The 13764-nt window shown below is 30.3% G+C and overlaps 1 protein-coding gene across 1 annotated transcript; it reads right to left on the reverse strand.

The window, feature by feature from the left end:
* Positions 1–1315: 1315 nt before the first annotated feature.
* On the reverse strand, positions 1316–13754 carry LOC107449217 (negative elongation factor E). The gene is made up of 3 exons (XM_087149810.1): positions 8153–13754; positions 3570–3709; positions 1316–1561 (listed from the first exon to the last, which is right to left on the reverse strand). The coding sequence occupies exon 1, from the start codon at positions 13568–13570 to the stop codon at positions 12686–12688; it is 885 nt and encodes a 294-aa protein (XP_087005936.1). The 5' UTR covers positions 13571–13754; the 3' UTR covers positions 1316–1561; positions 3570–3709; positions 8153–12685.
* Between the last annotated feature and the right edge of the window lie 10 nt (positions 13755–13764).

Consider the following 13764-nt stretch of genomic DNA (forward strand, 5'->3'; position numbering starts at 1 on the left):
AAAATTGAGATTTTTATGTATTTGTCATATTTGTATGGTAAGATACGTAGTACAAAAAATATTTTTTTTCGAAAATAAACTTTGTTTCGGCAGATTTTCGAAATTCTATTTTAGCGTTCATATCAGTAGCTATAGAAGGCAAATATTTGTCAAACCACTTTTCTCGGAATCCATAGTGAAGTATTTACGTTGATTTTTTCAATTGCACGGCAGATTTGTGTTGCTGTTGCCTTATTGATCCACCACAAATTCCAATATTTCAATATGAATGGGAAAAGGGCCCATGATGCCTTAGACTTCCAGCTCGAGCTCTATGACTGAATGGTTTCATGAAATGAACTCTGTGTGATGAATGGTTTTATGAAAAGTGTAGATATGTTGCAGAAGTTTAAATATCAGCTCTTTCGTCTCGCTATAAACCCTGGACCTTCCACGTATGAGTTATATTTCGTCTACGGTAAGAACTCCTCCCGCCACAAAGTCTGAGGCCGTCTGTTGCTATGGAAACAAGAATAGCGCATTTTAGGGAGGGTAGCTAATCTTCATTTTAGGGCAAACACAATCGACAGAAGAAAAAGATTCCCTTTCTGACCTGAGCCAAAACCTATCCTAAACAATGATACATCAAAACATTAATACTTTACCCCTTATATTTAATCCTACTTTGAATAGTTATACCTCGTTACCATAGTCACAGACACGGGTCGAATGGCTAGGGGGGTTCTTACAGGGCTCGAAAAACTGCCCGTCCGCCCGTCCTCGGCGGTCAAAAATTCCCCGCGGACAACGAATTTCTCGAATCCGACGTCCGCGCGGACGGCCATTTTCCCGTCCTGACCTTTGTCATTTAAATTATTTCATGAAATAAATAAATTATTTCATAAAAGAAATACTAGGTTACTATTAGTAACCTAGTATTTCTTTTATTACTGTATAATGTAATCCTAGTATTTGTAATCCAAGTAACTACTAATTCATTGTGCAATTTATATAAATGTTTGTAATAAATGAGAGAAAATAATATTTTTATTTATTTAGAAGCGACGGGTTAGTTTCAAAGGAAGACGGGTACATTGTTAGACAAGTCGTCCTCGGGGACGGGTAAAATTTTTGAGTTTTTTCGAGCCCTGGGTTCTTACTTTAGCCAAACTATATTTGTACCACGTATGGGTTAAAATTACTTTTAATTTTTATTCCAATATCTTGGGATAAAATTTTCTGAGCAAAACAAGCATTAAAATTGGCTGTCTGTTGATTAAATATTTGGAATGTGATTTGAAGATGTATTCAAGCAGTTATTAAATAAATAATACCCTTTGATAGCACTCAAATTTTAGTTTATTTAATTTTTTGAAAATACGAAATAACAATTTTTGCCTACGTAGTTATTCTAACAACAACAAGACAAAAAAAGTACATTTTTATTAATGGTTGATTAGCTGATTCTTGCAGTGTAGATTAGCCATCGTTGAATCCAAATTTCAACAATGCATTATCATTTAGAATCACTGATTGTGAACTCCAGCGGTGCTCAGAATGTCATCAGCTCCTTCTTTCAAACCTAAAAAATTAAAGAGTTACTTTACAAATCTCCAAAAATTAAAAATAAAGAGGTCAAAACTGTAAAATATTTTTTAAGGAAAAAATATAACAACAGCATGACAGTGAAAATTCTTATATAATAATATTATTGAAATTACTTAACCAATTTACTAAACAAGATATGGGTTTATAGGCAGAATGGAATAATCCAAAAAATATTTTGAATTTTTGTCACGCAATTTGTGTGAAAAAAGGGTATATATTTTTGAAGCTGTCTATTCTATTTTACTTAAACGGAATGAATTAATCAATTCCACCTCCACAACTCTTGTAATGATGAAATTAGAAGTACTTTTATCCTATTCTTTTATTTTTTTTTAATTTATATTATTAATTTATGTTGTTAAAATTTGTTTTCCTATTCGTTGTTTTTTAAGATTTCCATAGTTTACATTCCTAATATACGTAAGAAAACGTATTTCTTAATATTCCGAGGAACATTATAACCGTCCAAAAATTATTTCAAAAATTTAGAACTTTGTTGGAAATAACTATCGAAGTGATATTATAGACAAATACTTAATTCAGTTTTCTCCATTAATTAACAGGCAATAAGATAACTAACCGGTCTTCTTTATCAAGGGCTGACAACTTTCTACGCTTTTTGATAAAATTTATTCCAGTGGTAGCTAATTTAATGCTTTAATGTATTTTTCTTTATTCAACTAAACTTATTTTCCACATCACTACACATAAATCATTTAAAAGTTTATATAAAATGCCATTTAGTTTTAGCTCACTCATGGTGAGGGCCTTTAAAATGTTGGCAAAATTACCAAAAAGTCTGAAAGCTCTTGTTTCTAAATGTCTACCACTCTATAAAATATTTTACAAGAAGCGTAGTAAGTGACTTTATGTTCACACTATTTAAGCATAATTGCAGTTAAATTATAATAAATCAAATTTATTGAAACAGGAATCAAGATAATATGCGAAATTTTTGCTACCACATTAAATACAAAAATAAAATCTTTCACGAAATTCTGAAAAGTTGGCAAGTATGGGGTAAAGTATTTCATAGAATAATAAAGTCTGCAAGTTACTAACAGAAAGTTAACTGTAAAAAAGAAATGTTTGGGAGGAAATGTGTATAGAAAAATGGAGTTCGTAATGAACCCCACTTGGCCATGCAAAGTAGGTATCTTGTTTCTGAAAAATATTTTTTAACACGTTGAATGCCACGTTAATTTTATATGGCTTGCTCGTCTGGCCACACGGTAAATAACTACAAACTAAAATTGCAAATATAGGCACATTTTGCTAGTTTATAAAAGGTTTAGCATGACATATCTGTCTTTTTCTTTATTTAAATCAAGCTGGGTGCCTAGGCCGCGCAGCGGCCCCTAACCCATTCATCATGAAATAATTTACATTGTTCGAAAACATTTTATATTATGCAACATTGTGGTGACAAGATTAAAAAGACAGGAAATAAGAAAAAAGAAAATATAAAAAGAACAGAAATTACAGACATTGTTTGTAGATTACATATTGTCTGAAAAAAGTGGTGAATTATATATGCCTACGAATTGTTTAAAAATAGTGGTGGATGAAAATGTACTAAATTGAATTTATTAAACCAAGAATCACAATAATTAAGTAAATTTTAAATAAATTTTCTGCAATTCCATAAAAGAGTGTAAATTTTATAGTTCTATATCATGTTATACGCTGTCAGCCAGCTGTTTTTCGCGGCCTATGTCAAAGGTCTGTGTCAGCAAGCGGTGGCAGACGCAGCCTAAAAGTAATTTCAGTGCCAGCCACCGGTGGTTGACGCAGCCTAAATGGAAACTCCAGTGTCAGCCACCGATGGCTGACGCGGCGCTCAACGTGTTAATAATGAAACACATATGCTACCACTATACTCTTCTAGACAAAAATAACTGCCACAACAAGGTGGTGTTAGGTTGTCCCATTGGACAAACAACATATCTTCTAAGATCGGTCTTAAAAAATCCTGTACTTACCTCCCATTACTCCAAGTTGGGGGTCTGTAAAAAAGAAGAAAAAAAAGCGTTAGTTTATGCTTAACATATATATTATTCAATTGTATATAGTATTTAAAAAGCAAATAATTTGCAATATACTGGCTACTTACCGGCTAATGCTGTAAAATAAATAAAATCAAAATTACATTAAAAAAGTTCCTTTTGTATTTACATTTTCATACATAGGCATATCACAAAAGACTATAAATGTAAAAAGTGGTAAAAGCTCAATTCAATTTTATTTATTTATTATATCTTATTCAGTCGTAACTACCATTAAGACTCATTTTTCAAATTATTACTATTTAATATGTATAGTAGAATCCCGATTATACGAGTTAATGTGGACCACGACTAACCAACACCACCGAGATAGGTCCAACACCCCTATCTCGGTGGTGTTGGACTAACTCGGATAACTGAAAAACTCGGTTAAAACGAAAAGTATAAAAGAAAAAGAATATAAATGTAATACATTTCAGAAATATGAAATTTATACGAGTATACCACATATAATTCCTATTATTATTAAAAAGCTTACTTGAAAAAACTTAAAAAGTATACTTTGCGAGAATTAAAGAGTTTTTACTTAAAAAAAGTCCTTAATAATTTTTTGTTTTACATAACTTTGGTGCTTTTCTGCAGCAATGTTTCGCCATTTTTTAGGGATAACAGGAAGGCTGGTGTCGCCTCTTTTTGTTGTTTTATGCATTCAGTAGCATTTTCGACAGCTTTAAGTTCATCTGTGTGAGAGATTTTTATATGTTGTTTTTTATTGTCACTGTCTTCATCATCTTCGCTAGGTTCATTTTCATTATTGACGATATTAACGATCATTTCATGGGATCAAGTTGTTAGATTTTGTTTTCTTGAGTGTTTGGAAGATAAAATTCAGATTTATTTTTCGGCGGTATTTCTAAAAATAAAAAATAATCTAGAACAAAAAAATCCTTAAAATATTTGATAGCTCGGTTAAAGCGGAAACTCGGATAACCGGGGCTCGGATTATGGGGACTCTACTGTATTTCAGTTTTGTATCTTCCTCACAGCGAGCAACCCAGTACGAGCGGTGATCAGCGGGACACTTAATCGTATCTCCCATGAAAATAACTGTATATATCAGCCAACCTGCGGCACTTTGAAGGACTATTTGTGGCTCTTGATAAATATACCCGATTTCCTTTTTCATTTTTGTGCTGTTATATTTAAAAAAATTATAATCATTCCGTATGTGTTTCAAAATGTCTTTTAAATTACTGAGAACAAATATGAAAGACTAAGTGCAACGTTGTTCAATTCAAGGTGAGTTTTCTATTTCTAATATAATTATGACACAAAAAGCATCTGGAGAATTAGAATTAATAGAGATGCAAGAAGATCAAGCTCTACAATGAAAATATAAGTCGACGTCGATTACTGAATTTCGGACATTTGTACCAGAATCGAAATATCCTGAATTAAAAAAGGCTGCCTGTCGAATTATTTCAATATTCGGAACAACGTACTTATGTGAATCATTTTATTCCACTTTAAAATTCATGAAATCCAAACACCGATCAGTATAAACTAACCAGCGTCTCAAAGAATTACTGAGAAGTGCTATCACCAATTATTCACCAAATTTTAAAGAATTATCAAGAGAAGTAAAATAAATGTGTCTAATATTTAAATTCAATACACATATTTTGTCCTTTTACTTATATGTTTTCAATAAATATAATTTATGAAGAAAAAAAAATTTTATACCTTTTTGCATACCTTTTAATTACGTATTTAACACGTTCACGCCGGGGTGACCCACCGGTGGGTCACGTTAGATTTTCTCATCTTGGCGGCGCACCGGAGTAAAAACTGGTAACAAATAAATTTCATTTTTTAGCTTTTTTCCGGAAATAATAAAAATCCATAACTACCAATTGTTTTTAACGGATGCAATTTTTATATTGAATTGCTTCTTCGCCGTGATAAATTTCCTTACAGTGAATTGTTATTGTTGAGAATAGATTAACTCCTCCCGAATATTATCTAATATTGAAATAGTTCTTCTACCAGTATTTTCTCTTTTCCCGTACCAGTATTTTCACTTTTCCTGGCGTGAACGCAGAGATGCCAACTGCTCCGGAAACGCCAAAATAATTAAAAGAACGGTAAATATCTACAAAGTAAATTTTGCAAATATTTGAGTATTTTTGCTTGCTTCTTAATAGGTATACAGCGATGCCAACTGCTCCGGACACGCCAAAAAAATTTAAAAAAACGGTAAATAACTAAAAAGTAAATTTTGCAAGACTTTGACTATTTTTGCTTGCTTTTTAAATGGTATAGCTAACATAAGATATGAACAATAAAGTGGTGAATGATATAAGCCTACGAATTATATAGAAATAGTGGTGAATAAAAATCTATTAAATTGAATTTATTAAACCAAGAATCACAATTGATAAACGACCACTTTAAAATATATATTTGCTGTCCGGAGCAAGTTGGTATCTCTGTGAACGTGTTAATTGCGGCTAGCGAAAAATTTTAAATTTTGAAAAATGGCTCGACTATCAAGGAGCTTGGCCAACCCAGGTATATACATTACCCTATTTCCCCAGCGGCTTTCACAGGTTGCTCCCCAGGAACTGTCCTGACTAAATAGAATTAAATAAACAATCTGGGGGGAAATATATACAAGAAAGTTGAGAGAAAATGTAAAAAATATATACATTACTTACATAAATTTTTAGAGAATACCCCATAACACTACGCAAGTGCGAAAGGGATACCGCTTTTTGCGAAAAACAAATTTGCAGTGGTAGCTGAAGCTCAATCGACGAATCTCGGTTTAACAGAAATAAATGACTTAACATTTTTTTATTCACACATACTACGCAAGTCTTAATAATTCTGTTATTATTTTAAGTATTGACAAAATTTAAACAGTTTTTTCGAAATTATATAAAAAAAAAAATTGTTGCCTTACATTCTTGTTAGTCATAATCAAAAAGCTTAAGTATTAGCGGCTTTGGCTGCTAAAATAACAACACAAATCAAAGTTTCTTTTCTTAGCCGAAGGTTTTTCCCCACACACTTAAAGTGGTAGCATAAAACTTCTGTTTTAATATTACATTTAGGTAGATTTCATCCACTATAATATATAAATAATTAAAAGGCATGCATAAAATATCGAAAAACCAAGCAGTATTGAAATTTGGTGATGGGGAAATTTCAAGAACTTCTGCTTACTTAATTAGTAATTAACTGCAACTCTAAGACATGTTGATCTCTAAAATTGTAGATTATCAGCTTAGCGAGAGAGATTGTGTAGCTAAGTTGTCCAGCGCCCTCAAGAAACTAAAAAACTATTAGTAAAATCTCGATACTATCTTAGAACAAAGATCCTTCGCTAGAATTTTCTAACAGAAATATTTTTTTTTAAATGTGTATTTTCTAATGTTCCTTGTTCTTTTAGAAATTATGCTGCTTGTTTTTTAGTTTATTCAGAAAGCGGTTCTCTTTTTGCAAGCCTAAAATTTCGTACAAGTTAGAATTCCTACATTATTTTTACCTCTCATTTGATATTAAAGCGTAGATTTTGAAATAAATCGTTAATAGTTTTAGAGACAGATATCATTTTTAATATTACCAGATAAATTAATATTCTTATTTTTTTCAATTATATTTTTAAAAACAGAAATTTTTCTCTGGTTAGCCAGTAAAATTTTTATCTAGTTTTAAACAAGTATTTTTCTCTTAATTTAGGAAGATTATTAGTATATCGCGCAATTAAAAATTTATTTCGATAAATTCGAAGTGAGTTTTATTGTATTACGTATTTGGATAATTAAAAAATTACTTTTCTAGTAATTTATGTTATATCTAGCATTCGATTATTTAAACTAGTATTTTTTAATAATTTACTATTGTTTGTTTTAGATCTCGCATTCGATTGTTTGTATTAGTACTTTTCTAATAACGTACTATATATTTTTTTATATCTCCCATTCAGTTATTTAAACAAGTACTTTTCTAATAATATACTGTAATTTGTCTTATATCTCTCATTCGGTTATTTAAACTAGTATTTTTCTTATTTAATATAATTTGTTCTGTACCTAGCTTTTGGTTGTTTGAAGTAGTACTTTTCTAATAATATAACTAACTATAATTTGTTTTATATCTCTCATTTGGTTATTTAAACTAGTATTTTTCTAATTTATTATAATTTGTTTCATACCTCGCAATCGGTTGTTTGAATTAGTACTTTTCTAATAATTTATTCTAATTTGTTTTCTAACTCACATTCGGTTATTTAAACAAGTATTTTTCTAATAACTTATTATATTTTGTTTCATATCTCGAATTCGGTTGTTTAAACTAGCACTTTTCTAATAATTGTCAATGATTTACAAGTTATAACTCACATTTGGTTATTAAAACTAGAACTTTTCTATTCATTTATAATGGCTTTCGTTATTTCGTTCGTACATTCGAATATATATTGCTTTTTCACTGTCCAACTATCTTACCAAATTCGTTTATACAAAAATAGAAAGAGAGAGGGAAAACACACTTACTTAATGTAGCCAAAAGAGCCAAAATTACAAGAACAAGAAGAAAAAATTGAGAAGTCATCTTGAATATCAGGCTGTTGAATGAACCTATAACTCCTCAATGAAGTTAACGTACTTTATATACATTAACAAATGTTAAGAAAAAAAAGATTTTTTTTTTTTTTTGTATTTACACACATTTTCATGAAACATACAATTTTTATTATACAGCTTTATATTGATTATGTTCTAGAAAAGAATTTTTATGATTAACATGCTTGTGGTATACAAATTAATTTATCTGTGCTATTTAGTAATGTATTACTTTCCATCAAAATGTTTCTATGATTACTTTATTGCTATAAAATATCCAAGAAAATGTTTAAAAAACTGTCTTTATACATAAAAAACAAAATAGCTTGCAAATAAACTGCCATAGAACACTCAAAACAACATATGAACAAATAAAGTGAATATTTTTTTCCATGCAGATACATTAAATATACAAATATTTTAAATTTTACTTTCGTCTTCAAGGAAATTCTATCAAAATAAGTCCATTAAAATATTACTTTTCCATTTAGTATACAGCTTAATTCGTTAAATATTCAGTTTAATTGCTTTGTTTTTCTTCATAAAAATGTTGCTCCTACACTTTGAAAGACTAACCTCAAGAACGTTTATATAACGACGTTTACGAAAATTACTTATATTTATTTATTAATTTTACTAAAGTGAATCATAACGAAAATGTTTTTGACATAGAATGTTTTTACCACGCTTTTATTAATTCGATTTGGCGAATGTTAGGGAATACACTTGAAATCGAATTTTAATCACATTCAGAGTGGTTACATCACAACCAAGGAAAAATCTAAAATACATTCAACAGTAATGCGTAGATGAGAAATTTGAATGGAGAAGATTGAAGAAAGATATAGACAAACTAGTCATTTTTAACTTTGAAGGAAAAAACAACTCAAACAATAATGAAAAACTTCGTAACTAAACAAAGAACTGAAAGTACGTATGGTATCGAAAGTAGCTTACTGCAAGCAGGTAAACTACCATAGTCGCTACTTTTTTCTTAGTTTGCAGTGTTGTGTGCTACATTTTTACAGTTTGCAGTGTTTGTTAGTTTGCAGTGTTGTGTGCTACAGTTGTGTTCTAAATTACAAGGCTACAGAGCTGAACATAGGATCGACTGTTCAACAACGGTTATAACTATGAATATAGCAGATAAACTAGCCAAGTTAGACACAAGTGAGGAACCTTTGATACTCAAGAAGAAAGACCTGCATTGGTATTTCTTGGAAGCAACCACCAGTGCATCCATGGTATAGAAGTTCAGGTACTGCCTTAAAGTTCGAGGAGAACAGAAAAGACTTTAACATGTTTCATTTATGACCACTTAAGGACCACCAGATTCTCATGCGGTAGCAAGAAGTTAAGAGATTTTTACAAAGTGCAATACGAACTCCTCAACATCTGCTAACTTACGTTGCCTTGGTGCGGGATGACTTTTTAAAGCAACCAGACACAGTGCTGAGAGCGAACAAACTCATGGATCTAATCTGATTCAGATTAGAAGGCTAAGAAAGAAGAAGACAATAATATAATATAATTTAGGCAATTGTATTCTAACCCTTCCTTCAAGAATGACTGAACTTTAATACAACTACAACTGAATAAATATGCATTTTAGAAAAAAATAATAATAAACTATTATTTCATGTGACTTTGTTCTTAATACCTTCAAAACTTTATAAACAATGATTTTGAATTTCTATCTGTAGGAAAAAAAAGATGACAAAAAAGAAAAAATAATTAAAAAATTATAACTTCTTTTATTGATAAATACAATTTCACAATTTCAATCAATCAAAGCTAAAAAAAATAAATAAATTTTATGAGAACCATTTACGTTTTATAACTACAATAACAATTTTGTTCATAATGAAACACAGCTGATAAGTACAAAATTTTTCTCAACAAAAATAAAATTAATCTAAAGCCACTAACTTTTTATCGTGAAATTTCACTATGACATTAAAAAGCAATAAAATTTGTTTATCTGACATTTAATTGGGCATTTATTATTATTGCTCTGAATAAAAGCATGTTTTATTTCTAGAATTCCACTGACAATGCTTCTTCAATATTTAGCATTTTAAGCAAGTTTTATAAAATCAAAAGCGTAATTTGATTCTGCCCCACCCCCCAATACACATACTTTACAATATAGATATTTTGGACTCATAGAAAATGTTTGTTTAATGACAAAACAAATATTTATTAAAAAATTGATGAAAAGAATATATAAGATTTGGCCTTAATTTAAATAGGAAATTAACTATAAATATAGTTATTAATGAGTTTAGATATTTTTGATTTGAATTGATTGAAAAAGTGCAGTTCTAAAAATAAGATCATGTAAAAAATTTTAATGGTCAGTTTTTTCATGGTCTTCACCTTAACTGAAATTCCTATCTTGTGTTTCTATAATATTTTTGACCAAGCTATTTTTTTTCGAAGTTATATAATGAATATTTTTGCAAATAGTATTTCATTTATAGTTTTATAGAAGTAACATAAAGTGAAACTTCGATTAAACGAACAATATTTGAGGCATAATATCAGTAAGGATTATTGACTTTGCTTTGGATTAGTAAGGATATACTGCACTTTATGTTTTTACTACATTTACCTTACAACAGGGTTGGAGTTTTTGCCGGCAAAACGGGTTTTTGCCAGGACAGAGGCAAAAACCTGGTAAAAACCGGCAAAACCAAATTATCTAAATTGCTGATCAAATACTATTACAAAATACTACAAACAAATTTAAATCAATCAATTTTGATACATTACATGAAAAAATTATTTTTAACATATTAATAATTAATATAAGGGTAATAATTTTTAAAAGATTGAAAGTTTTGGACCTCTTTTCATTTTAGAGTCCTTAAGTAAATGTTTTTTTACAAATAAATAAATATTATTTGTATAATATTATTATTATTATTTATTATAAAAAATTATTATTTGTACAATAATTAACTACTCATGTTGATAGATATTTTATGCTTTAAATTATAGTTATATTAATTTAAAATATGTTCATTTCACTGGAAAAAAGAGAATAATTACAAATTTCCCAATCAATAATGTTTTAAACTACTAAAATGATATATTATTTACATTATGATTTAATAATGGAATAATAATTTTATAATTTTTTGTAATTATTTATATTTATAGCATATATTTCAATTTTAGGAATAATTTTGTATCAAAAATGTGTTTTTGTCCTATATAATATAGGTTTTTGCCAATTTGCTTGGCAAAAACCTGTTTTTGCCAGGACGGTTTTTACCGGTATTTACCATGGTTTTTTCCACCTGCGGCAAAATCTTGCCAACCCTGCCTTACAACATATGTACATTCATACATCATAATTCAAGATACATTTTTCACATACATTTATTTTCAATTAATTATTTTAATCTATTTATTTTCAGAATTTAGTCTTGCTGTGATATCTCAACTAAAATTGAATTTCTGAATGTTTCTTTTAACTATTGGTATACCTATCTGTAATAATAATAATTAGTGGTTTGCCGAAGAGTAGCTTTAAGTTATACACTTTAACTTGATCCCATTCTGTTCTGTTTTTCCCTCTTTTTTTTCTAATAGTTATTCCTTTGTGATTGCCTAGAAATTGCAAGAACTTGACAATACAAGGACTAAAACAGAAATCTTTCCTACAACAAAGTATTGGCACAATTTTTTCAACTTTCAATCTAGCATAACTAAGTAATCATAATTTTTGTATCTTAAATGTTATGATTTAAATAATTTTAAACAGGCTATCAATTAAATATGTGAAGTTAAAAAACTAATTTAGAAAAATAAATTGAGATTTTTCTTTATTTCTACCAAATTTGTAGAAAGGGACAATTACTTAAAATAATAAAAGCTGACATTTTCCTCAGAAATATTGAAAAATCGAAAGATAAGACTAACCTAAAAGTAGGGAATTTATATATCTGTACATCTTTGCACCAACTGAAATTGCAAAGGTGCCAACAAAATCTTCTCATTTGTTACAGATGAAATAAATTGGGGATATTTCCGTATCATAATCTGCCGTGCCAACTACAATCGCCAAGATGACAAATAGATTTTAAACTTGCAATTTTTTAAAAAAAATAAACATGTAGGTTTTTGCCCAGGGGTAGCAACGAGTTACATCTTTCAAGTTGGTCCCTTTATGAGATGTTTTTTTTAGTTTCTCGCGGACCGCTGCCCGAAAGTTTCCAAGACTTGGCAATTATTCTGCCACAGATTACGATAGGAAAATCTTTCCAATAAATTGTTTTTAAAAAAGTTATATTAGCTTGCCCAAAGGCGGCTAGAAGTTCCACCTTACTAGTTTGTCCAACTTTGCGATATTTGCTCCCAATTTTTACCAAACCAATATTTCGGCACAGGTATCAAATCAGAAATCCCTTATCAGCATGCACAGTTTTCCTTTCAATAATTAGGTCAACATTATATTTAAATTTCATCATAGACAACAAGCTCTCTAGTGTCTTCATGATTTCCTTTTTGAGGAAAGTTTACCGCCAATGTCGACCACGATGAAGATGAAGAATCCTCTCCCAATGGAGGTATTAAAGGTTGGCGCCTAGCTAGAGAAACGTTCAATCGCATGCCATTGATTTGCGTTCCACTCATTTCTTTTATAGCTTTTTCTGCCTGGTCGATTTTTTCAAAAGTCACAAAACCGCAATTCTTATCCATTTCCATGGATATGTTAATAATGTTGCCAATTGGCTCAAACGTTTTTTGAAGTATTTCCTGTGTCACGCCATATCCTCTTACATACACAGTATTTCCCTGGCGTGGTCTCTCTGGCCTGCCATCACGATCTCTCTCTCGTCGAGGAATGTCACGAGCTCGCTCTTCCTTAATCTCATCTTCCAATTTCCTAGAGCTGACAAAACTTTCGTATAATTTTTTAACAGGAGGTCGAGGACTATTGCTAGGTGAGGCTGATGAATCAGCAGAATTAGCTGCATTAGAAGCTTCTTCCTCTGCTGAATGCGATGCGGTGAAAGGTTGATAACCAGCGACGGAGCCGCTGGTTCGTTCACAGGCGTTACGCTTGCGTTCAAGGGCTTTAGGTCGCTTAAATCCTTGGCGTTCCTTGTGTTCTACCTTAATAGCACTGATCGCGCCAGATTTGAGAAGCTTTTTGGCTACTTCCTTGGCATCTGGTTTCGCTTCAAGGGATCTTACAAGAGGTTTTGGTGGAGGAGGTTCTTGTTTTGGAGCATTCAGATTTTGCAGAGCTTTCTTCTTCCGCCGAAGTTTCTCATATTTCTTTTTCAGCATTTCTTCTTCCTCCGTCATTTGAGAAGGAAAATGCAAATAAACCATTTTGATAAAATGAAATAAACTAAGTTAGGGCTGGTAAAGAACGAAAAATATTCCACTATTTTCTGAAATGTCAGTTATATTAATAAAATTGTATCAATAAATTTGAATTAACAAAATTTATTTAACTTCATTTGCTTCTCGCACTTCACTCTCTAAAAAAATGTAAACAAACAATTTACAGTAAATAGTGAAAG

The sequence above is a fragment of the Parasteatoda tepidariorum genome, chromosome 8 (genome assembly GCF_982258835.1).
Source record: "Parasteatoda tepidariorum strain Cologne lab strain chromosome 8, Ptep-v5.0, whole genome shotgun sequence".
In the NCBI taxonomy this organism is placed as follows: Eukaryota; Metazoa; Arthropoda; class Arachnida; order Araneae; family Theridiidae; genus Parasteatoda; species Parasteatoda tepidariorum.

Excerpts from the sequence above, each read along its gene's own strand:
- LOC107449217 (XM_087149810.1), bottom strand. The coding sequence starts at position 13,570 with ATGGTTTATTTGCATTTTCCTTCTCAAATGACGGAGGAAGAAGAAATG.